The sequence below is a fragment of the Bubalus kerabau genome, chromosome 3 (assembly GCF_029407905.1).
Source record: "Bubalus kerabau isolate K-KA32 ecotype Philippines breed swamp buffalo chromosome 3, PCC_UOA_SB_1v2, whole genome shotgun sequence".
In the NCBI taxonomy this organism is placed as follows: domain Eukaryota; kingdom Metazoa; phylum Chordata; class Mammalia; order Artiodactyla; family Bovidae; genus Bubalus; species Bubalus kerabau.
The window spans coordinates 158,444,143-158,469,621 of record NC_073626.1 but is presented as its reverse complement, the minus strand read 5'-3'; the positions used below and the strand labels follow the sequence as shown (position 1 = coordinate 158,469,621).

The 25,479-nt window shown below is 46.8% G+C and overlaps 1 protein-coding gene across 1 annotated transcript in view; it reads left to right on the top strand.

Moving 5' to 3' along the window:
* Positions 1-646: 646 nt before the first annotated feature.
* Positions 647-25,479, top strand: part of MARCHF4 (membrane associated ring-CH-type finger 4) — a 114,936-nt gene continuing 90,103 nt past the window's right edge. Inside the window, exon 1 of the mRNA XM_055574791.1 lies at positions 647-1,159. Coding sequence (XP_055430766.1) covers positions 647-1,159 — 513 coding nt within the window. The remainder of the gene's footprint in view (positions 1,160-25,479) is intronic.

Here is a 25,479-nt window from a genome sequence, read left to right as displayed (position 1 = left end):
GTTTTCTGCCCAGGAGAATTAAAACTTCTCCCAACCTCCTCTCTTCCCCTCCTCACCTCCCCCAGGCCCTCAAAACCAACCTCCTGCTACCTAAGGGAAACTCTCTTTTCTCTCTAGCACATGCAGTCCTCAATTCTTCACTGAGCTAGTTTGCTCTAAGCCCAGCTCAGTCCACTCCAAATTTTATTGATAAACTTCCTCACCCTTTTATATGAAGAAATTTCCCACTCCCTGGGAATTTGAGAAAAACCCAATAAGCCTCTTCCCAGGGAACTTTCTAACAGTCAGACTTTGATCTCAAGGCCCTAACAGCCCATCCTCAACTTTTTTTTCTATCCCCCTGCCTGTACCAGTGCTACCAGGTCAAAAGCAAAGAGGGAGACACGCTGAAAGCTTAAGGTTTGGGTAGAGGTAGGAGGGGCAAGATGATTTTTTTTGGACTGTCCAGGTAGAGTTCAGGACCAGTAACTCTCAGTTGCCAGTCCTGGGAGTCATTTATTTGCTACTTGGAGGGGATATAAGAGGAGCCAGCAAGAACAAAGACTCCCTCCATCATAACACAGATACACTGTGGACCCCCCAGACCATCCTATCCTCCGCAAAGACTCCACCTGCCCCTACTGGGCCCTCTGCTTCCACTGGGCACATGCTGATGCCCCTGAGTGGGCTGCTCTGGTGGTGGTGGTGCTGCTGTGCCTGGTACCGCTGTGGATTGTGCACCCCAGCTCCCCAGATGTTGCGCCACCAGGGTCTACTCAAGTGCCGCTGCCGTATGCTCTTCAATGACCTGAAGGTTTTCCTCCTGCGGCGCCCCCCTCCAGCGCCCCTGCCCATGCACGGGGAACCCCAGCCCCCTGGTTTGGCGGCCAACAACAACACCCTTCCGGCTCTGGGTGCCGGGGGGTGGGCAGGCTGGAGGGGCCCTAGAGAAGGGGTGAGCAGGGAGACCCCTCCCCTGCCACCTCCACCGCCTTTGCAACCTTCTGTGGAAGATGACTGGGGTGGCCCAGCCACAGAGCCACCTGTCTCGCTGCTCAGCAGTGCCTCATCAGATGACTTCTGTAAAGGGAAGGCTGAGGATCGCTACTCACTGGGCAGCAGCCTGGACAGTGGCATGAGGACCCCACTCTGCCGCATCTGCTTCCAGGGGCCGGAACAGGTGAGACCCTTCTCCCCTTTGCCTACTCGCCTACTTGCCCTATGCTGTCTCTAGGAGGAGGACTGTAAGCTTTAAGGGATCCCCAGTGATGTTTCATGTGGTTAAATTTTCCCAAGAGGTATCTGGTGCCTGGTGGAGCCTGTTTTGCATTTTCCTTCCATATGTTCAATTCCATCCTCAAATTCCATAAGCGTCCTCAGAGGGGAAGATTTGGAAGTTGGAAGGGATGAAATGAAGGAACTTGGTGGTACATTCATGCTTGTTGCCAAGATATCCTTGTATCTGATTTGTCGTTAGTGATATTTCCCCAGACTGTCTTCAGTTCCAGATTCAAACTTCTTCCCTCTCTGATAGTGTGTGGAGATCTTGTCCTTATAGCCTACATCTGTTTCTTCCCTTTGAGATGATCCCCTCCCATATTATATTGACATCCTCGGCAGTGTATTTTAGTTACTGAGGAGGAAATGGAGAGGGTTTGTAAGTTCGTGAAGATTATACAGTTTGCTAAGACACTTCTTGTCAGACTCAAGTTTTTTTAGGTTGAAGGTATTAGGTAAGTAGGGTGAAAGGAAGTTTAAGGAAAGTGGAGAAGGAAGTAGGGAGTCTGATCATAACTATTCCCCTTGGCAGGTCTGAAAGCACATGAACTTAGAAAGTCCCTTAAACTCTCCCCATCTGGATAGAGATGCCAAGTACCTTATGGACCAGAGTCTTCCCAAGGCCAAGGGGTCTCCCTACCCCGACACATTCAGATTTTCAAAGACATACTCACACCACCCCTTCTAGCCCCATTTTCAATCTAGTGTCTGCAGTGCTGGAGAATATGTGCACATTCTTCTGGAATCATAAATTGTGGCAACACAGTTCTGGCCCACAGAATCCCAGATAAGAAAGGTACACCTGAAAATCTGACTTAGTTAGTGATGCTGGAGAAGGAACATTCAGTTGCACCCTGGGCAGGGCTATATGGTCACACATCAGCCCCTTCTTCACCAGCTTCCCTGAAGTGGGGTTCAGGCTTCTGGGTGCTCCTACAACAAGTGATGGTGTACTAGGATGGCATGCTGCTGCACCCTCTAGTTTCTGTTGAAGGCTTTGTCTTTGAGAGACAGGCTTCGCGGACATTTTCATTCATCCTGCGTTTGCCTGGAATGAGCAGGGCACTTCAGGACAGAAGATGACTGGGGCCATGGCCCAGGCATTATGAGAGGAAGTGATGTTGATCTCAGTATGAATAAATGTCTCTGAGAGGCTGAGGGCAGTGTTCCTCCTTTTGTGACTGGAGTGGGTTGCCATTCCCTTCTCCAGGGGATCTTCCCTACCCTGGCCATTGAACCCAGGTTTCTTGCATTGCAGGCAGATTCTTTAGCATCTGAGCCACCAGGGAAGCCCTTTTGTGACTAGGATTGCCAAAAAGTCCCAACTAGACTGCAGCCTACAGCCAAAGACTCCTGTTCAGTCCAGGTGCCTGCTCAGTGCCCCTCTTCCAGGGCTGGGCATCCAGTGCAGACACAAGGAGGAGTGGCACAGCTGAGAACAGGAAGTGTGTTTCACTTTGGGCTGCTCCCAGTCAGCATCTGTCCCCATTAGAAGCCCTGTCTTCTCAAAAAATAAAGAAAGAAAGAGAGAGAGAGAGACTTATATCTTCTCCTGTATGCCTGGTTCAGGTCTGAATGTCACAGGGGCACTGGGAGTGTGGCTTCTGGCAAGAATATGCTTGTCTCTAGCAAATAACAGGGCTTGGAACCTGTTCTGGATGGTATCTATCTGCTGTGTGAACTCCTTCAATTTCTTTATTCCCCAGGGTCCCTTTTCCAACTTCTGTGATTTAAAAGAACCTTTTTCTATTCCCCGCATTTCCTTATAAGTATGTTGAGAGGATCCAGAAGATAAATGAGCCTGAAAATGACTTGAAAGAGAATAATATATAATGACATATATTTTGCTTATGGTAAAGCAATATTTTGTTTAAAAAAAAATCTTAGGAATACTGTGAAATATCCTTAAGCAACATAAGGTCTGGTTGAAGGTCAGGAGCTTTCCTTTCTTGTTTGTTATTTTTATAGTGTGTCACAAATAAAGCATGGAGTGAAAAAAAAAAAAGCTAGCTCCAATAAAGAAATGAGCTCTATTATTATGTGAGAGGGATGGGAGATAGTGTGGATACTAAGTCTGGATCAAATCAAGCACCCTCTGCATATGATTATTATGTTTTGAGGTTTTGCTTTATTTGGGCAGGAGCCAGGAGATTTTAATGGGGTTGTGTTATACTAGAAACAAGAGTCGCATGTGTTAGATATGAACACATTTTCCCACTTTTTGCTTGTTTTTCTTCACAAGATTTCAGTGAGGAAGGGAGACAAAGGGGAGGAGATGGGGAAAACTCTCTAGAGAAGGAAGAAAGAGAAGTCAGACACAGGCAGAAAATGAAAAGCTGAGATTTCAGTATTTTGTTTTCTGTTCAGGGAGGGAGCTGTCCAGCAATTGTTCACATGTAGACTTGCAGCTAATGCAGACAGTCTGCAATCTCAGTAGCTGAATGTCTTGGTCTTTCCTCTGACCAGACAAAGGAACTGAACAGCTCCTTGGTCACTTGCCACTACTCCAGGGGCTAAAAGGATGCCAAAGCTGAAAATCTGGTCTCTTCCTGCCAAAGGCTTGAAATGTATGTGGTGAGGGGCAGGCAACTGAAGGATCCAACAAGTTCCAAATTCACATATATCTCTAAAGGACTTAGTATTTATTCATTCACACATGCATATATTTAACAAATGTTTGTTGGGCACCTACAGCATGCCAGATATTGTTTCAGACCCTGGGTTTCCAGGAGAGAACAACACAGATGTGATCTCTGGTTTCCTGAAGCTAATGTTCAAGTGAAGATGCAGAAATAGACAAGTAAACTAGCAGACAAAAAAAGTGATAAAGTGATTTCAGATGGTGTTGAGTGCTGTGATGAAGGCAAAACAGGAAAATGAGTTAGACAAGAAGGAGGGGGAGGGCTTGGGAGCTACATTACATAGACAGATTGTGAGCAGCTGCCCTAAGAATATACCATCTGAGCTGATACCTAAGTGATGCAAATGACCAAGGGACACATACAGAGGTCTAGAAGAAGAGTTATCCAGGTAGAGGAGACAGCAGGTTCAAAGACCCAGGAATGAACACACCTAGTATGTTTGAGAAACAGAAGAGAGGACAGGAGGAGAGAGAGGGGTGGGGTGTGAACAAATGCTTTGAAGGCCAACTTGGCTCCACACTGGACAACTGCCTGAGTGGCCAACTCCTCCCCTCAGCCAGTCATTTGGGTGGGACAGGGATCAGTCAGTCAAGGATCCATGAGAGCATGGGACAAGAGCCTGGCTGGCAGCCCTTTGCTCTCCATTTGTGCTTGAAGCTGCCCTAGTTCATGTCCAGGAAGTGTGCCGTGGCGGGTAAGCAGAGGTCTCTGAAGCCAGATGGCCCCAGTTTGAGGCCTGAACAATTTGCACAGATTCTCTGTGCTTCAGGTTTCTCATTTGTAAAACTGGCCTGATGATGACAGTCCCCCAATGCAAAACGTTGTTCTGAGCACCAGATTGGTCAACACCTTTAGAGCAGTGCTCTCACGGTGTTTGTTGCTCTTGTTATCTCAGAGATAAGACATTGTCCCCTTTCCCACATACTTGGTTTAAAAGGAAAAGTGTGTTCCAGCTTCCAGGCTGGCAGGAGAACTGCTGTGCTGTGGTCCATCTGTGTGGCAGCTCGCTTCTTGCTCACTCACAATGCTCTAGACAGAGTGCTGCTCTTCTGTTTCCATCATCAAAAGTCTATATTAAGTGCCCACCTCTGCCTGCTGCTCTGCTGAGCAGGGTCTGGAGACACAGGGCAGATGTGGGCCTGCCCCCTCTGGGAGTTTCACAATCTAACCCAGACATCACAGAGGCTGATAGAGATCAAGAACACACAGACAGTGAGTCGCAGGTGAATTACAGTAATATCAGGGCAAGGAAGAGATGCATGCTTAAAAGCAGCTACAGTGTGGGGTGCCTATTCAGAGAGACAAGTGGATGAATTTGCTACCTTTTCTCCAATTAGTCAGAGAAGGTTTCTCTGATGCTGCTGCAGACTAAGTGAGAAGAAATAGGCTGAGTTTAGACAGCAGGAAGCAGGGAGCAGAAGAGTTGTGAGACACAAGAATACGTTAACAAAGAGGTGAAACCATCTCCCAGCCTGGGTCAGCTGTGGAGCTCCTGGAGTGGGTACAAAGATGGAATCTACCATAGTAGAGGGGGTGATGGGTGATGGGGTACCTGTTTTGGACCTAATGAAAAGCAAGAAATAAGTAAGTCTGGAAGGGGTTAAGTCTTGGTCAGCCTCCCTTATTCTTCCTGGGATTCATTTCTCTGGAGCTCCAAGTTCAGAAGGGGCCAGAGTAATGTGAAATATTTAAGTCAATGTTTTTGGATCTCAGAAAGTAGGAGAAGAGGGTGTTGCTGGGTTCAATGGAAACTGGGAACCCCCAGATGCAAGGAGAACTCTGGGAATGGAGATCAAATAGAGCATTTTAGGAGAGAAGAAATAGTATATTATTTTTCTTATCATCATGGTTCAATTTTATACTTCTTTGTGTGATTAATTAATATATATATCCACAAAGAATAGACCCATACCTAACATTTATGGACCACAGGGCAAGAGCGTGGATATGGTCTCACATATCATCAGTGCAGTTCAGTTCAGTCACTCTGTCATGTCTGACTCTTTGCAACCCCATGGACTGCAGCACGCCAGGCTTCCCTGTCCATTACCAACTCTTAGAGCTTACTCAAACTCATGTCCATTAAGTCGGTGATGCCATACAACCATCTCATCCTCTGTCATCCCCTTCTCCTCCCACCTTCAATCTTTCACAGCATCAGGATCTTTTCAAGTGAGTCAGTTCTTCGCATCAGATAGCCAAAGAATTGGAGTTTCAGCTTCAGCATCAGTCCTTCCAATGAATATTCAGGACAGATTGCCTTTAAGATGGACTGGTTTGATTTCCTTGCAGTCCAAGGGACTCTCAAGAGTCTTCTCCAACACCACAGTTCTTCAGCATCAATTCTTCAGCATTCAGCTTTCTTTATAGTCCAACTCTCACATCCATTCATGACTATTGGAAAAACCCTTTCACATATCATAGGCCAAAATATTTAGAAGTAATAAAACCAGCTAACAAACTGTTAAACAATGTCCATTATATCCTTCTGTCCTGGAAGGATATACCTTCAAAACAACAAGGAAAACAGGTCTGAATTCAAAACTGTTAGGGTCCTCTGAATTCTGTGCTAGGCAAATGGGGACACTTGGCCCTTGGCCAACAGGCCACTCTGCTCAGATTCTCTTTCCACTGCTGGCTCCATCTTGTACAGTGACGAGCCTTGGACATACACGTGACACACACACTGGCTTGTCCAAGCTCTATCTATACCACCGCCAAAGAGCTTCCTCTTGTTTCTCTCCTGTTGAGCCTGAAGAAGGAGAACCATGAAGGTTTGGAGAGCAGGCTCATAGCTAAATAGGCAGGAATTCCAGGGCTTCAGGTAATCAAAACATGTTCTAGAAAGGGGCTCTGGGTCCCTGCAGGCTCCTCATGCTATGGAAAGCATGCAGCTGAAGAAGGAAGAGTGGAGCCTTCTATAGCAAGGGGCCCCCTTGCCTGAGTTTAAGGAAGGCATTGCAAAGGGACTGTAAGAGCCCTGGAAGCAGTGACTTGGTTGTGATTTGCTTATCAGTCCAGTTCCTGGCTTTATGCTCTGTAAGTATTTGCTAAATGAATGAGCCTTTAGAACTCATGCAATGGGCAGCCCCACAGGTATGGGAAGTGGGGAGAAGAGACTAAAAGAGAGAAAAATACATTCACCGGCTGCCCATGTGCTGCACACAAGAAGGGGCAGAGTTGTCCTCTGTGATCACAAACGGCAATGCCTTGGCCAGTGGTGGCATCTCCTGGGAAGCCAACTTGGGTTTTGATATTAGAAAGAACTTTCTATCAAAGCTGTCTCCAAGATAGTATAGGCTGCCTTAGAAAGGGGACTCAAGTGGACATCTGAAACTAATGACACTCAAAATCCCCTTTGAGCTTGAGACTTGGGATTCATTATGAGATTGCTTGGGGTCCAGAGAGATTTTAATCTAAGCAGAAATAGAAGGGTCTGCATCCTTTTCTAATTCAAAGGGTCATCTAGTTCCAGAATATCTAGTTCCAGGGTCTATATAGCACATGGCCTGTAAAAATGTATCTTCAGCAAAGATCACAAAGAACAGTCTCTGTCCTGTGTTTGTAGAAATCCTAAGGTGCTGATGAGGATGTGATGGCTGCAATCCTGAATTTGCTCCATGCACGTAAAATAGGAGAGCGAGCATTTCCTGAACGGCAGGCAACAGACACCATCATGGACCTAGGATGCAGAACCATCCCAGGAAAGGGGAAGCACACCTGTCACCACCTTTCCCCAAAATCACGTGTGAGCTATTTTCATTTTCCCATCGGAGATTTTTTCCCCACTGTTGTTTCCCAGTTGCTGGATTTGACAGTCCTGGTCCTATTTTAGCTGGAAGTTCCGAGGACCCTTTGGTGAGGGGTCTCAACAAAGCTCTAATGCTTTATTGGGAAACGATGTAAGGAGGCTTAAACCTCACCATTGGGTCCCTGGTTATTTTCCAGATTTAGCTCTCTATGATTCACATGCACACACGTGCACATGCATGCATATGAATACAGCATGAGGTGGAGGAGGGGAGTTAGCCAGTGTCTTGACAGTGCTGGAGTGATTCTCACCTCAACTCTCTGTAGATTCTCTGCATGGTGCTCACTTTGGAGTAATCCTTCTTCACTTGCCAGCCTGCATCTGCTTGCGGTGGGTTGGCTAATTTATTGGGTGTGGCTTCTAGCTGAGGCCCCCATACAGAGAATTCATAGAGCTGAAATATGGATTTCAAAAAAAGCCTGGAAGAAGAAATGAGAGATCCTGGAAATCAATATATCTCCCTCTCTTTCTCTCTGCTCTCTTTTCCAGCTGGTATGTGGAGAAGCCCAGCTGTGGCTTGTGAGTTGGGGGAGGGTGGTTGGTTTGAGGGGGAGGGGATCCTCAAAGGAGTGTGGGAATGAGCGAGCTGCTTCTTGTTTGCTGGGAAGGAAGCCAAGTTGGAAGTGAGCCCGGATGTAAAGGATCTGGCAAGTGAATACTGTGTGGGCCGAACTGTATACCATCCCCCTCTCAAGAAGTATCATGTGTAAGAGAGTCACTTAGACTCTGTGTGCATTACGTAGAGTCCACCTTTGATACCGCCCTCTGTGCATGTTAAAAGTAAAATGGGGTGGACATACGACTGACTGTGCATGACAAGACAGGTGAAATTGCAGAAGTTATCGTCTGAGTTCTAGATAGATGCAAATTGCCAGAAAAAAGGGGGCTCTGCAAATATAGGCTCTGTGATCCAAATCCACGAAGGGAACACATAAGACCCAGTCTTGTACCCAGTTCATTGCTTTGATGAGGGTATCTACAGGGCCTGTGCTCAGAGATGCTGAGGAGGACAGATCAGATTAGTTTCCTTCATTGTATCTGGATGTGGTTGAAGAGAAGCAACATCAGTTTCTCCAAAAGAAGCCTCTTGAAACCACCCTGATGTCTAACATGGGGCTTTGCATACAGTGCACACGTGGTCAGTTGCTTCAGTTATGTCCGACTCTTTGTGACCCTGTGGACCGTAGCCCACCAGGCTCCTCTGTCCATGGGATTCTCCAGGCAAGAATACTGGAGTGGGTTGCCATGCCCTCCTCCGGGGGATCTTCCCCACCCAGAGATGGAACCCACATCTCTTACATCTACTGCATTGGCAGGCGGATTCTTTACCACTAGCACCACCTGGGAAACCCTTGCATACAGTAGGGATTTGATATTGATCCTTTCCCCTCCTTCCTAGCACATTCCAGACATGCAGTGTTATCTTTGATTCCTAGTGTACATATTCACTTGTGTGTACATGGGCACATATGTGTATATATGTGTGTATATAAGTTAAAATGCTGAATGAGGGGGAAACGGATGAACCATTCCACCCCATCCAACCTCCTTTTCTGATTCTAGAATCACAAATAGCAATGATTCTTATTCTAGGAATCATAGTGATCATTATCCTGGCTTGAGATCACTTGACCAAGAACAGATCTTTTCTCATCCAGTTGTACAAAGATGAGAAGAACATGGGATTCCAAGTCAGAAAGACATGAATTTAAACCACGGTTGGGGTCTTTCTCAGCTATGTGACTTGTTTAACCTCCCTGGACCTAGATTTCATCATCTATAAAGCAGGAATAAAGTGCTGAGCTTGAACACATAAGGAGTGGGCATGATTAAAGTTCTAGGCACACAGCAGTTGTTTGTTAAGTGAGAACAATATTTACCTGATTCTGTCCATGTAGCTTGGAGACCAGAGTGGGGCCCCCAGATCACACTGCTGTCTTTCCTACCACCTGCTCTCACAACAACCTTAAGAAATCAGACACGCTGATTAAAGCTGTGCTTTGACTACAGAAAGCCCCAGCTGTTTTCATGCCTGAGCATCAGGGACACACATTTAGATCCAATGTCTCTGTTCATCTGACTTTTTATCTTGTGTTTCCTGATTCAGCTGGACCTCCATCCTCTCCTGCTTGGATCCCTCAGTCCTAATATATTTTTCTTTTTTCTGTTTTGGCCACGTTAGGTCTCTATCACATTGTGAGGCCTCTCCATTTGTGATGCACGTTGGCTATGTTGGGTCTCTATCGCATTGTGAGGGCCTCTCCATTTGTGATGCACAGGTTCTAGAGCATGCTGGCTCAGCAGTTGCAGCACAGAGTTGCTTCATAGCATGTGGGCTCTCGGTTCCCTGACCAGGGATTGAACCCATGTCCCCTGCATTGGAGGACAGATTCTTAACCACTGAATCACCAGGGAAGTCCTCCAACATATGTGTCTCATCTCAATCATCACCATGTCCCCGACCAATCTTTGTTAAATAACACTCTTTGTTGGCAGGAACTGTGCAGAAAGACACTTTTCTGGACTCTGAAATCCCTAGATGCCAGGAATAGGCTGTGCACAGAGAGGAGCGTGTTGAGGAACTGGCAGTGGAAATACCTGCTCAGGTGACAGCAAGGTGTTTTCCATTTAGGGTCATCCCTAGACTAGCATTTCTGAAAGCTGGGATGGGATAGATACTCTAGACAGACATGATGGTAAATAACATGGATCCTCAAGTGAGAATGTTGTTCTCTTGATATTTTGTTCTCAAATCTTATGATTATGTCAGGAGAAAATCTCATTGGAGATTTTCATAACATGAAAAGATTTTCATAAATCTCATAACATGAATTTCACGTCTTTTTAATGCTTGTCAATCTCCTCTGTAAACAAAGAGAGAAGGCACCACACTCAGAGCCTTTGGACACAGAGCAACATCGAGCTAGAATCTGTTAATCTTGTTTCTCTTGCATTTGTGTGTGTCTACTCTTTTTTGGGGGGAGGCTTCTCTGGTGGCTCAGTGATAAAGAACCCTCCTGCCGAAGCAGAAGGCACGAGTTTGATCCCTGGGTTGGGAAGATCCCCTGGAGAAGGAAATGGCAACCCACTCCAGTATTCTTGCCTGGGAAATCCCATGGATAGAGGAGCCTGGTGGGCTACCGTCCACAGGGTCACAAAGAATCAGACACGACTGAACATACACACACACAATATTCTATTGTATGAATGTAGCACAACTTGTCTTCTTTTAATAGTTACTGATAGCTTTTTTTTTTTGCTTATGGTAGTGACAAAAAGTCTCCTTTAGAAATAAGTTTACTGAAGTAAAAGTATGAGACATTTAGAAAAAAATGTTAACTATAAAGAAAATAATAGTATGAGTATGTCAAACAGTGTAAGTGACTGAAGTTTGGGTAACATTGACATGGGTTGCACACTTTACAATAGTCCTGAAATATCTGTGGCCACCAAGAAGTGCCTCAGGTGTGGGGAAAATGCAGAGTCCCAGGCCATGGGCCTAGGGTGGTGCCCTGGAATCTGTATTTCTAGCCATTGGCTTTGACAATTCTGCGTAGGGGACTGCTTCACAGGAATAGTGTTATTAGGCAGGAGTTGGAGGAGGAAACCAAATGGTGGGAGAAGAAATGCTTCTACCAGACCTGAGGTTCCCTGATATATATGAAACAAGGCTGTGGGTCCTCGTAGAGGAGCGGGCAGTAGTTGGGTAGGTGAGCACAGGACCATGTGATTAGGAAGGACATCTCTCAGTGAGGAGGAAGGAATTGATGACTCTTACATCTCTCTCCATCCCTGTCTCAGTGATCTGAGAGCTTCAAGTCCCACCTGGGACAGCCACAAGATGGGAAAAAGTCTAACCATTGTGTGACTCTGACATGAGGGAGAGACGCGAACTTTGACTGTATAAAGACATTGCCCAGCGGATGCTAGTTTCCCTGACGAATACAGCCATCAATTCACATTCCTGAATGATGTTCAGAGGCTATTCTTGAGCAAAGTCAAATCAGGGCCTCTAGGAGAAGCCCTAGAGTCCTGGAGTAAGGGAACAGATGGCGCACAGCGTGCTCCCTCACAGCTCACTGAGTACCGACAATGAAGCGCTTCACTTTTGGAATGGCGCATCGCTCTTGGCTACAGCTTGGCTGGATCTAGAGACATGGCTCTGTGTAACTCCCCATAGCAGGGGTGGGGAGTGTCATTCTCCTGGGTGAAAGAGAGGAAGTTCAGATGTCATGAGCTTTGGAAGTCTTTCTCTCCACACTGTGTGTACCTCCCTCTTCGGGTTGCCGTGGGACCTAGATGAGCTAACACAGGCCAAACACTTAGAGCACTGCTGACCCACAGTAGGCACGCAACAAATGTTAGTATCCATTGTTATTGTTTTCTCATTTACGTAAGGAGGAGGTGGTACGAGGGAATGTCCAAGCCCCTTCTAGTTCTGTTGTCTTCTTTTATGCCTTATCAGGCAGAGGAGCAATATCTGAGGTTATAAATCCAATTCTTCCTTTCACCAATAGAAAAAATCTTCCTAGAAGAATGACATTCGTGTGTGTGTGTGTGTGTGCGCTCAGTCACTAAGTCATGTCTGACTCTTTGAAACCCCATAGACTGTAGCCCATCAGGTTCCTCTGTCCATGAGATTTTCCAGGCAAGAATACTGGAGTGGGTTGCCATCTCCTCCTCCAGGGGATCTTCCCAACTTAGGGATCGAATCCGTGTCTCCTGCACTGGCAGGTGGATTCTTTACCACTGCACCACCTGGGAAGCCCAATGACCTAAGAGTGGAGCCTTAAAGACAGGAAATGAAGACTTTTCCAGACATTGGAACAATGGAGGCAAAACGTCAGAGATGTTTTATGGGAAAATTGGCATGGATAAGAATATGGGGCTTTCAGAGCCAAGCGGAACTACGTTCCAATCGAAGGGTTCCTTTGCAGTAGGTATGTGACCTTGGGCAAGTTACTTACAGACAGAAATGTTAATTTCTTCCATGGTAGAATGGGAATGATAATAATAGTGCCTATCTTAAAGGTACTATTGTGAGGCTCAAATGATGTAATGCATACAAAACTCTTGGCAAAGAGTAGAATACAAACACACAATAAATTTGCAAAGATGCAATGAACATTAGTTGTTAATGTTATCTGATCTGCCAGGCTTTCAGTGGTCTTCTCTAAACTTTCTTTGAGAATCTCTGCCTTGATGTGTGTATGAATGTGGGTTGCTGACATCAGGAGAAGCTTCCAAAATATCACAGGGGTAGGTGAAACTAAACATACTCAAGCATTGTCAGTAAATTAAAATTATTTCACAGATACACATAAAATTTTCCAAATGTACATGGAAGCCACCAGGATGAACAAAATCAAAAGCATCTTTCACATTTGTTAAGCTTCTTGTCAATAAGTATTTTCTCAATTAACAGATACTCAAAGTACAAGTATGGGCTTTTCGGGTGGCCTAGTGGTAAAGAATCTGCCTGCAATGCAGGAGACCCAGGTTTGATCCCTGGGTTGGGAAGATCCCCTGGAAAAGGGAATGGCAACCCACTCCAGTATTCTTGCCTGGAGAATCCTATGGATAGAGGAGCCTGGTGGGTTACAGTCCATGGGCTCGCAAAGAGTCAGACATGACTGAGTGACTAACGCACACACAAAGTACAAGTATAGTCATTTTGAGGGTTGTGGAACTCTTTTACTATTTAAAAAAAATTTTTTTTAAAGATTAATTTATTTTTGACTGTGCTAGGTCTTTGTTGCTTTGCTTGGACTTTCTCTAGTTGCGGCGAGGGGGGCTGCTCTTTGTTGTGGTGCGAGGGCATCTCATTGTGGTGCCTCCCCTTGTTGTGGGGCAGCAGCTCTACAGCACAGGGGCTTCAGTGGCTATGCGCATGGGCTGTTACTTTGCGGCACGTGGGATCTTACCTGACCAGGAATCAAACCCATGTTTCCTGCGTTGGCAGTCAGATTCTTAACCACTGGACCACCAGGGAAGTCCCTCTTTTAGTATTTAAAGATACAGGCTAAAAAAAAAAAAACCAACCAAAGGGTCATGGTCATGAAAGATAAAGAATGTAGGGGAAATCACCCTAGACTGGAGGAGGCTAAAGAGATACAGTGACTAAATACAATGTGTGATTTGGGCTTGCTTCTGGACCAGACTTGCTTCTGTCCCTTTGTGGGACAGTTGCTGATAAGATGTAGCAATTACTTAATGGCATTGTATCAATGCTAAGTTCCTCATTTTGGTCATTGTACTATCATTCTATAAGATGTTAACCTTTGGAAGAATTGGGTGAAGGGTTTATGGGAAGCTGTGTTTACAAGTTTTCAAATGAGTCTTACATTGTTTCAAAATGAAAAGTTGAAAACTAAAAATAATTTAAATAGGGGGTAGTTTCTCCTACATGGAAAAATTGGGGGGGAAAGATAATAGAAAAAGGCACAGAAAAAACAGTATGGGTTTGGTGGTTAAAAACACTGGGTTAGAATCTAGGCTCTAGTACTCACAAACTGAAAGCAACTTTGGGCAAATCCATTCAATGCCCTGGGCTTCAGTGTCTTCTCTCTGCAACAATTTGCTTCTATGGAGCAAATTAAAGAAACATGTCATAGAAATATTGTGAGAATTTGAGTAGACAACACCTACTACAGTACAAGGAAGGGGCTCCAGCTAAACATTCCCTCTCTGGTCTCTCTTTACCCCTCTGTCTGCAGAGCATGACAAACATTCCTCACACATGTCCCAGATATGAGGACTGTGTGCTGAGTGCTTTGAAATTGACAGGGTGACTCCTGAGCAATGGAAAGTGTTGAGTGGGCAGGAATGTTTTCCCAATATAGGATCTTGAGCACATAAACAGAGTTCATAATCATCAGCATAAACAGAATTGGCCATTATGCAATGTTTTTTTTTTTTTGTTTGTTTGTTTTTTAAACACTTCTTAACCTGACACCCAAAAAGGAGCACTTTGGCACATTGAGTGAGTGTGGGCTGTTTATTTGATTCATCCTGTGGCGATTTCTCCAGGAGCCACAGACTTAAGCCTCCATGGAGCAGTGGGCTACTTTAGAAAGAAAAGCTTTCTGATGCTGGGACTCTGGTTTACTTATGTGTTCAGAGAACAATTGCCCAAAGCAGGCAGTCACCGGTGACTGAGGGCAAGTGGGAGTGGGAGTGAAGAGATGTCCTCTCCTGCGGTGTGTGTTTGTCTGTGGGTGGGAGTGAGTGAGTGGACACGTGTCTGCACGTGAACTACATCTACTTAACACAAAAGAAAACATCGCTTGAGGGGGCTGGTACATTTGACTGCTCCTGCCTTTCAATCATCTTTGTTCCAGAGAGAGCCCCAGGGTTCTGGTCCTTGCAAACTCGGTACTGACGTTTTATATGAGAGTCACTGCCTTGTTTCTTACTTCCAGCATCCATTAAGTGTCTGTCTGCAAAAAAAAAAAAAAAAAAAATCAGTTTGGGGCTTTTGGAAATGTATGTAGTTTGATTTCAAAAGTTTTCCGCTATCTCCTCCCCAAAACACATAGAGAGAGGTAATCTTTATCCTGTCTACTAACTAACATTTGACATGATGGCTGGAATTTGCTTCAAAATAATCTAGTGACTAAAGGTGAAACAAGACTGGTCATAAGTTGATAAATGCTAAATTTGGGTGACGGGTTTCATGCTTTCTTCTATTCTCTCTACTTTTATGTAGGTTTGGAATTTTCCATAATAGAAAGGTATGGCTTATTGTCTGGTTAATTAAATGTTATTAAAAGACAATTATTGAACAGGCTTTTCAGGGGAGGAGGCACTAGCTGAGAGCAGACAAAACAGCTTTGTGGCACAGTGATGCTGACAATCAGGGCCAAAGACAGACAGGACCAGAGTGCATCCCAGCGGGCCCTTCATCAGTCTTGCTCAACGAGGGGAATAAATTTGATGACCTCTTAAGGGATCTTCCGTCCCCAAAGGTCATTATTTAAAGATAAAAATGTCCTGTTGTCCCTTTTTTTTCTGGTCCACCTGGCTTGGTGGCAGCAAAAGGATCGGTGTGACCACTCAGTCAACAGACGTTGAGTGAACACACCCATGCCCTGAGGACGTGGAGATAAGATGGTCCAGGGAAGAGCCTGGCAAGCTGAGAAGCAACCATAAGATGACATAATCAAAACAATGAGTACCTTGGACCAGAGTCACACCCATTGTGCTAAAGGACCACACAGGAGGGGTGGCTAGCAACATCCGGGAAAGCTAGAGAAGGATCTCTAGAGGATCTTATCCTTGAGGGACCATGCTGGGATGGGTAGGGGGAATTCTCCAGGTGGGAGTCTGTGTAATGCCAGCTATACGAGATCTACCCTCACTCTCCTCATCGGGATTATTTCCCATACAGCCTAATCCTCTCTCCCTCTTGCTGCTTTCCAAATCACCCTGCTCTGCTCAAAGACCCAGAATCGGGCTCCTTAGAGAACTGGGTGGATTAAAGTATGGGCTTCATGCAAATGGGGGAGGGGTGCATTAACTCCTCTCTAGAAGCTTCTCCTCCCAAGGCCAGCCTTTTGGGACTTGGTCCTGCTGGCCTTTCTGTAAGTGGAGCCCGATGGGCTGGTTGTTCTTGGGGGGCACCTACCTGGTAATAATAACTCTGCAAAAACTTTCTTGGTTGATTGAATTAAGGGTTTTTTTTCTGTAAGTATTTCTTTTAAAAAATATTTTACTATTCTTACTTTATTAATTTTCATTGTTTGGCCATGACACACAGCATGTGGGATCTTAGTTCCCCAACCAGGGATCGAACCCACACCCCCTGCAGTGGAAGGGCAGAGTCTTAACCCCTGGACCACCAGGGAAGTCCCTGAATTGAGGTTTTATCTGGAAGCTTCAGTTGTGGGTCCAGGAGCTACATTATCCTCCAATGCATGCACAGACATGGGTTCATATTCCTTTGGTAAGGAGGAAAGAGCAAACTTTATTTTCCTAATTTCTTGGGGTAAGAAACCAGGATCTAGAGAGGTGGATGGAAGGCAACATGCTAAGGCTGCCTCAGCAACTAGAGCCTACATCTGCCCCTCACAGGAATAAAACATTTCCCCAGCCCCTTGCCAGTCACAGGAATATTCATTCATTCACTTCCTAAGACATAAACATGTTGTGAAGTGAAGTCGCTCAGTCATGTCCGACTCTTTGTGACCCCATGGACTGTAGCCTACCAGGCTCCTCCGTCCATGGGATTCTCCAGGCAAGAATACTGGAGTGGGTTGCCATTTCCTTCTCCAGGGAAACATGTTGTAGTAAAGTGTTAATTTATCGGGATGTTTGGAGAATGAAAGAGATTAGGGAGGGAAAAAGTGGAGGAATGGGATACATTTATGATTAATTGAATTTTCTAGTGAATTTGGAGGTAACCCTATAATTTATATTTCAACTTTTATCACTGACAATCTTTATAAAATATAAAATATAGCCTTTATAAAATATGTCTGCTTCATAGTGCATTTGGATATCACCCCAAGTTCCCTATATATACATTGAAGGGTTGCTGTTTAAAGTTAGACTCAGAGGTTACAGAAGGCAAAGGAGTGTGTTTCTAGCTTCACAGACCACAGAATACCTTGCGGAAGTCAGTATGTGGATTTTGTTGAGACTGTGATATCAACTTGTTTTGTCTTCCTCCCACAGGAGTGGTGTAAAACATCTAGTTCATTCATTCAGCACTTATTTATTTAGCAACTGCTTTGTGCCAGAGCTGCACTGAGCATCCTGGCTCTCCTAGTGAGCTGGACCACAGCTCCTGTCTCCTAGGAGCTCTGCAGTCTTATAACTGCAGGTGGGGCCATTATAATCCAGGATGGAGAGGATTAAGAATTGTGCCAGGTGCTCTGGGAACACAGGATCAAGGTGGGCTTCTCACAAGAGGAGACAGCTATGGTGGGGCGGGTGCAGGGGGCTTGAAATTGTTCAAGATAACAGAAGAGAAGGGCATTCCAGGCAGAAGGAGGAGCTTGTCCAGAAACCCTGTTTGTTTCAATACACATGAATTCTCTCATCCATTCTCTGTACTCTGTTCAGCAGAGTCATAGCTACATCTCCAGGGATCAGCTGTAGCAGCAATGAGCCTCTCTTGACTTGGGGCTGCACCTGTGCCCGTCCTGGCCTAACCCAGTTCTGCTTCCACCAGGAGGCTGCCTTACAGAGCCCATCTGAGGAGTGGGGACACAGGGGTCCCTCTGATGTGGGTGATCACCTTGGTACCAACCACCTCAGGTTGCCAGAGCCAGGTGGGAGCTGCAGCAGGTTGACAAAGGAGAGTCCAGAGGCCCAGGGACTCTAAACACACCAGGTCCCTCTAACATGGGTGGGAAAACAGCATCTCATTTCAGACTCAGGCATATTTTTATTTCAGGTCCCTCACCTATAGGCCATTGTCTAGCTAGAGAGATGAAATAAAATGTCATCAAAGTGCCATCAAAATGTCACCAGGCCCCATAGTCTTCTCAGACCCGCTGTGCTTGCTCATTCTTGTGGAGGCCTGGCAGACACGGCACCGACGTATTGTGCTCATCTTTTGATTCCTCTGCAAATGATCATTCCAAAGTTGATCATTCTACTTGGTTCATTCATCAGCACTATTATTACCTACCCTCATGCAAGAAAATATTTACAGGTTTTCTTGCATATAGAACAGTATGATTTGAGAAAGGGAACGTCCTTTTCTATGAGATAAGGAAATTGAGGCCCCAAAGAAAGTAAGTTATGTGTGTGTGTTACTGTTGGACGCACAAATGCCGGGGAAGATGTAGGTGGTGTTGTTTAGTCCCTAAATCATGTTTGACTCTTTTGTGACCCCATGTACTGTAGCTCACCAGGCTCCCTCTATCCATGGGAATTCCCAGGCAAGAATACTGGAGTGGGTTGCCATGCCTTCCTCCAGGGGATCTTTCCAACCCAGAGATTGAACCCCCGTCTCCTGCACTGGCAGGCAGATTCTTTACCACTGCACCACCTGGAAAAGCCCATGTTTGTAGGATATGTGGGGTAAAATCAATTCTAAATGTTACTCAATGCCACTTAACATAGGGTGGACAATCGTTCCAATTTCCCCAGGGATTGACAAAATTCCCAAGATGTGGGACTTACAGTGGTAAAACTGGGACAATCCCAGACCAACCTGGACAGTTGATCATCCTTCAAGAATGTTCCAGCTAACCATGCTGTAGACTAATATACCCCAGGACAACACCTCTGGTACTCAGTGTCTACCTGCTGTAAGTTGGGAGGCACTTGTTGATTGATTGGCTACTGGTGCCTGGTTTCCTATTCTAGGAGCAAGCATCCATCAGCTGTTCACCAGGCTGCTTAGAGTCAAGGAGCCATGATCACTGAGACCCTCCTGTTTGATCTTACACAGGGCAGGAGGGAGGGCCTAAGAAGTTAGATCCCTGGTATGGAGCTTCTCAGATTTTAATGTGCATGTGAACCACCTGGTGTTCTTGCTCAACTGTAGAATCTGATTTTGGCATTTGGAGTGGAGCCTGAGAATCTGCATCCCAACAGAACCCAGGTCAATGCAGATACTTTTGGTCCACAGACCACACCTTGAGTGTCAAGGAGCTCAGGAGTTCTTATCCTTAGCAGGCATATTAGGATTATCTGGTGGGGGGATTCTTCATATGTCCAGCCACAAACCCAGACCAGTTAGGTCGGTCATTAGGGGTGGGACCAGGCTTTGGTATTTTTAACTCTCCCTAAGCATTTCCAACGTGCCAAAGGGTGGCGAATCCCAGGGAGGGGAAGGAGAGAAAAGTTCCCTCTGATGATAAGGGCTGATTGATAGGTCCAGATGGGCTAGGCTGTGCTGTCAAGAGATGTATTGCAAGTGGAAGCAGAAATCTAAAAGAAGGTGCTTATTTTGGAAAGCCCAGAGGCAAAATTGCTTTCAAAATATCTGGCACAATGGTTTGTGCTCTTTGGCCTTTTAGCAGTGAATCAGCAATGTTTCTCTTGCCCTTGGGGTGGACGGAGCCCAGTATGCAACCTTAGGGAGAAGTGGGAGGCCCTGCTCTGAATGTATCTGGTAGGAGAGAACAGAGGTTCTGAAACCAGCAAATCACCGGTTTCACAGACAAGTCATCTGAATGGGTCCTCCAACTACTCAGGATTTCTTTCATTGCCTTGCTTACGGATGCTTTCCCACAGCTGTTTCCAACATTCCCCATTCTCATCAAGCTGCCAGCCTCCTTCCAGCAGATGACTTTGCCTCCTATTTTACTGAGAAAATTGGGGTCAGCCATTCAAAGGCCATCATCTCTCCCCTCCTGCTGGTCATCGCTCCCTCTTCACTTCTGCAAATGTCTGTCTTTACCTAGTCCCTCCTCTTCGCTCCTACTGCCTCCCTCCCAGAGTGACCACACCAGTGCTCTTTGCCCCAGCATCCTCCACCGCCCCTAGGACTTCATCCGCTGCTACCACCCTCTCCCTGCACCCACATAAATCACTGTCAGAACTTCTCCATCATGTGCTCTTCCCTGGCTCCCTCTCCTCTGGACACAGGCATGTTCAGATCTTTTCTATCTCCTGAAGGGGTAGCGTTTTCTCTTTCATCTCCTCATGCCCATCCAGTTGTGCAACCTGGTTTCTACCTCCACCACCGACTGAAAATATTCCTTGGAAGGTCCTTGATGATCTAATTCCAAAACCATGTGGCCTTTCAGAAGCCCTCCTTCCTCTGGAAGGGGGTTTTAGGGGAGAAAAGATACATTATATGTATGGCTGAGTCCCTTCACTGTTCGCCTGAAACTGTCAAAACATTGTTAATCTGCTATACCCCAATACAAAATAAAGTTAAAATAATTACTTATTAAAAAAAAAGAAGTCCTCCTCCCTAGATTCCTCTGCATATTGCTGCTGCTGCTAAGTCACTTCAGTCATGTCCGACTCTGTGTGACCCCAGAAGTGGCAGCCCACCAGGTTCCTCTGTCCCTGGGATTCTCCAGGCAAGAATACTGGAGAAGGTTGTCATTTCCTTCTCCAATGCATGAAAGTGGAAAGTGAAAGTGAAGTCACTCAGTCGTACCTGACTTTTCGGGACCCCATGGACTGTAGCCTACCAGGCTCCTCCATCCATGGGATTTTCCAGGCAAGAGTGCTGGAGTGGGTTGCTATTTCCTTCTCTACCTCTGCACATTAGGCACTCAGAATTCCCCACTCCATGTCTATATGGTCCTGCCTCTCGTCTTTGCTAACATTGGTTGCAGTGAACATGAGGACTCGCTCTCCAGCCTCCATCCCCCTGCTGATGGTGAAGTCCTGGCCAGATTTCAGGCCACTCCTCATTTGTGGCTTCCCTCATAGCTCAGTGGGTAAAGAATCCACCTTCAATGCAGGAGACCCGGGTTCGACTCGTGGGTCCGGAAGATCCCCTGGAGAAGGAAATGGTAACCGACTCCAGTATTCTTGCCTGGAAAATCCCATGGACAGAGGAGCCTGGTAGGCTACAGTCCATGGGGTCGCAAGAGTCAGACATGACTTAGTGACTAAACCACCACCTCATTTGTGGGTCCTGAAGTCAGCTGCATGACTGAGTTGCAACCAGCATTTCCTTTCTCCATCCACTCCCCCCCCCCCGCCTCCCTGTCCTACCACGAGATAGACCAGAATAGGATAGGAAAACGTTTGCATGCATTACAAGTAGGAAGGGTAAGTATTGTTGAGAAACTTCTATTCTAGACCGTCTTCTGTACTGCCAAACTGGGAATTAAAAATGACATTTCCCACACCTCTGCAATATTTCCAAAACCACAGTGAGACTGTCTTCTGAGAACTGAGCCCTTCTCCCAAATTCCCTCCACGGCTGATGGTTTCTTGTGGGTAATATGCTGTGACTTCTACCTCTCGCTCCATCCACACTGACTGTCCCTAGGTCCTACTCTGAGGAGTTGAGCATCCATTCCCGCCTCCCTCACTCCCATTCCTCCTGGCTTCACTGGCAGTTACAGATATTGCTATTCATCCCCTAGATATGACAACAGCCTTCTAACTGCTCTCCTGACCTTCAGTCTCCCAGAGCCTTCCAGTCCGTGGCAATCCTGAGCTGTCATTTACAAGCTACCCTTCCCTGCAAAGTGGAAGTATTTAATACTTTTCTCACAAGGCTGTTCCTAGGATTCACTGAAAGATACATAAGGAAAATATATAAACCTGGATAAAGGATATGTCAAGGGGCTGGCACGTGTTAGGAACTCGGATGTTACTTTCTAGCCTCCTAATTCATCCAACATTCTGCTGCCAAACCCTCTATGGCTCCCTAGTGCCTACTGGATAAAATATCTCAATATCTTGGTCTTAGTCTCCTAAGAGTCCTTCAACATGGCCAGAAGGCTTCCATCTAAGCCTTCTCTGTCCACTGATCCCTGTCCTTCTGGACAGTGGCCAACTTGCCATTCCTCCCACAGACATGCACATTCCTGTCTCCATGCTTTTTTTTGGGCAGTGCCTTTTGCCTCACCGGTCCTAGACCTCAGTGCCACCACTTCTAGGTCTAGGACACCACTTCTCTCCTGCCTGGTCATCACAGTACAGTCTTGCAGAAGGAGAACACAAGATCCCCCTCACCAGCTGGTGGCCCCAGACCTGTGGAAGCAGATTGGGTTAAGCCCAATCACAGCAGGCATCTTCAAGGGCAGGGAGCATGGCTGGAACCCAGTGCAGAGAGGACAGTGGCATGAGGATCTGTCGGCAAGGATCTGTAGAAAATAAAACCGCAGCCCACCCCTGACTCCCCAGCCACGACCCAGATGTGCACATGCCTCTGGCTGGAATAAACCCCAGAATCTTTCTAACATGCCTACCCCATTCCCACTTCTCCATATAGATTATACTCACCCACCCCATACTTCCCCACCACTCCTGTAGCTATCCTAGCCGGGTCACAGCCACCCCCAGCTCCCGTGCTGGTCCCTTTGCAGATCTGCCCACCTATCACAAGGACAAGTGCCGACTGGAGCACCAGAACACTTGTGCACTGGAAGGGGTCCTTCCTTCTTTTGGAGACAGGAAATCCTAGGTTCAAATAACCGCCCTTTCTTGTACCCATAGAAAACAAATTCGGCTCTTCTCATCTGTCAACTCAAGGGAACAGCAGGAACCTTATGGGTGGGTGTGAGAATTAATTGTGGTTTAATCTGTAAAGTGCAGCACAGTTCCTGGTATCCTAAGGCCAGAGGGCTCAAAGTGGGGGCTTTGGAGGGTGTGTGTAGGCAAAGATATATTTTCTTTGAACTGGACTGGGCATATAGCTATTTTTAACAGAAAGAGCCCCCACCCCCACCCCCCACCACTCCCTGCCCTCCACACACAGACACACACACACTTTCTGGAACTGACTCTTGAAAAACTTGAAGATCCAGAATCACAGGGCCCCTTCCACCCTTGAGACAACTATGGGCTGTTGCTAAGCAGAGGTCACCCCTAACTGTAGGCGGTTTGCTATAGGCCCTCCGCAGGCCCCTGATCTGATGCTCCTTGCGCATGACTGAAATTCAACATTGCTGTCATAACCTAATTCTTCCATGCTGGTTGGTGAGCAGCAGCTGTCTGGGGCTCTAACAGCCCGGCCGTCCCAGTTCCTCCCATGGGCTCCCCTTCCCAGGCCTCACCAGGATCCAGCAACTAAGGGGTTAATGCCAGCACAGCAGGGGGCCTCAGGGACCCCTTGGGCTACCAGGCAACTAAGGGGCTGATGTCTGTGCAGGTCCTGTTGCCTAACATTTCAAACAACATCTCAGCCCACATGTACAGGAGTTGCCCCTCTGTGTTCACCTCTGAGTCCCTAGCACTAAGAACAGATCCTGGCACACGATAGATGCTCTTTGTTGACTGACTGACTAACTTGCCTTATGCTCTCAAAAATACTAGCTTCCACCCCTCTGCCTCTCTCATAGCTCAGTTGGTAAAGAATCTGCCTGCAATGCAGGAGACCCGGGTTCGATTCCTGGATCTGGAAGATCCCTTGGAAAAGGAAATGGCAACCCACTCCGCTATTCTTGCCTGGAAAATCCCATGGACAGAGGAGTCTGACAGGCTACAGTCCATGGGGTTGCACGAGTCAGACATGACTTAGTGACTAAACCACCACCACCACCCCTTTGCCTCATCCTCCTTTTCCTTTGATGCTAATGGGAAGGAAACTGGTCCACTCTGGATCCTGCCCATTTACTCAGCTCTCCCTCAATCCCCCTCCATCCACACTAGCTGCTGGGGGTGGGGTAGGGTCGGGTCTGGTGGTGACCCCAGTCCAAGCCCCTCAGCAGCAAGCAGACTTTCTCCAGAAGTCAGTTGCAGAGGAATACAGATGGTGCCTTCTGCCTTGTGGGCAGCCAAATATAGTCATGCATGGGAGACCGTGGGTGTAATCAAAGCCATTTTATTTCTCAGACAATAGAAACAAACAGAACAGCAATCTCAGTCAGGCCAGAGAAGGACCAGCAGGGAGCAGGCAGATTGGAGGAGCTGTGAAACGGTATAAATTAATGAAAATGATTCTGCTGGCACTTTTCACTGCCTGCCTGCCTCCTTTAAATGGGTCTAGCAACTGCTGTCCTGGGCTCCCCGCACTTTGGGGCCTGGTACCTGGGGAGGGCAAAAACTTGGGGATCTGAAAGCAGACAGGACTTTGAGTTCAATGACTCAGAGGAGAATGAGGGGGAGGAAGAGAGAGTTGATGGGCATCTGTGGAGCTATCCACAGCCTGGGCAAGAATGTGTGGATGTCCAACCTGAGAAGCCAGGACGCTCGCAAGGGAGTCCTGCACTGGGTGACCTTGGTCAGCGTGCCTCACCTCTCTGGGCCCCAGTGTTCACATCATTGAGTAGACTGGGCTAGTGGAGCTTCCAAGACCCTGCGTGTATATTAAGTCACTTCAGTTGTGTCCAACTCTTCGCAACCCTATGGACTATACTCACCAGGCTCTTCTGTCCATGGGGATTCTCCAGGCAAGAATACCAGAGTGGGTTGCCATGCCCTCCTGCAGGAGATCTTCAGAACTCAGAGATCAAATCCGAGTCTCCTAAATGTCTCCTGCATTGGCAGGTGGGTTCTTTACCATTAGTGCCACCTGGGAAGCCGTCCAAGACCTTACCAGCCCTGATATTCAAATACTGTTTCATGAACACCCTCACTTCCATTTCTGGTAGAAATTATTTGGCTTGTCTCTCTCTGTCTCTTTCAGCCAGAAGCTCCTCCTCAAAGCCAAGAATTATTTCTTTTTTTTTTTTGGTCACGGGGTCCTAGGAGCCTGAGACCGTGCTGGAATGACAAAATGATGGACAGACGGCTGCCCGCAGGGATGGCTAAGTCTGCTGCAGGCAGTAGCTAGACAGGCTACTTACCGCGTCCGATGGAAGCTGTGGGGAGGATTAGGCTTTAACCGGATTCGGGTGGGATTCATTAGTTCACACGGAGATTTAGCTCTGCTCTCTCCAACCCCCACCCCCACCCCCCCACATACACACTGGCAGGTTAAAGGCTGTAAGGCCAACGTGTGTCTGTTCCTGGCTTGAAACTGACTGCCAGCCGGGCAAAAATCATTTGGGGTTTATATTCATGTGTCGCCCTAGATTTAAAAACAACAGTGCAGACTGGAAAGTGTCCCTCCCTCACCCGGAGCCCACCCAGAGGCCCCTCATTTTAGCCATGGGCTCCCAGAGCCCAGGCTGTAAAGCCAGGCATGCAGCAGCAGGCTTTGTGGACACGCTCCAGCGAGCGGCGATCGGTCTG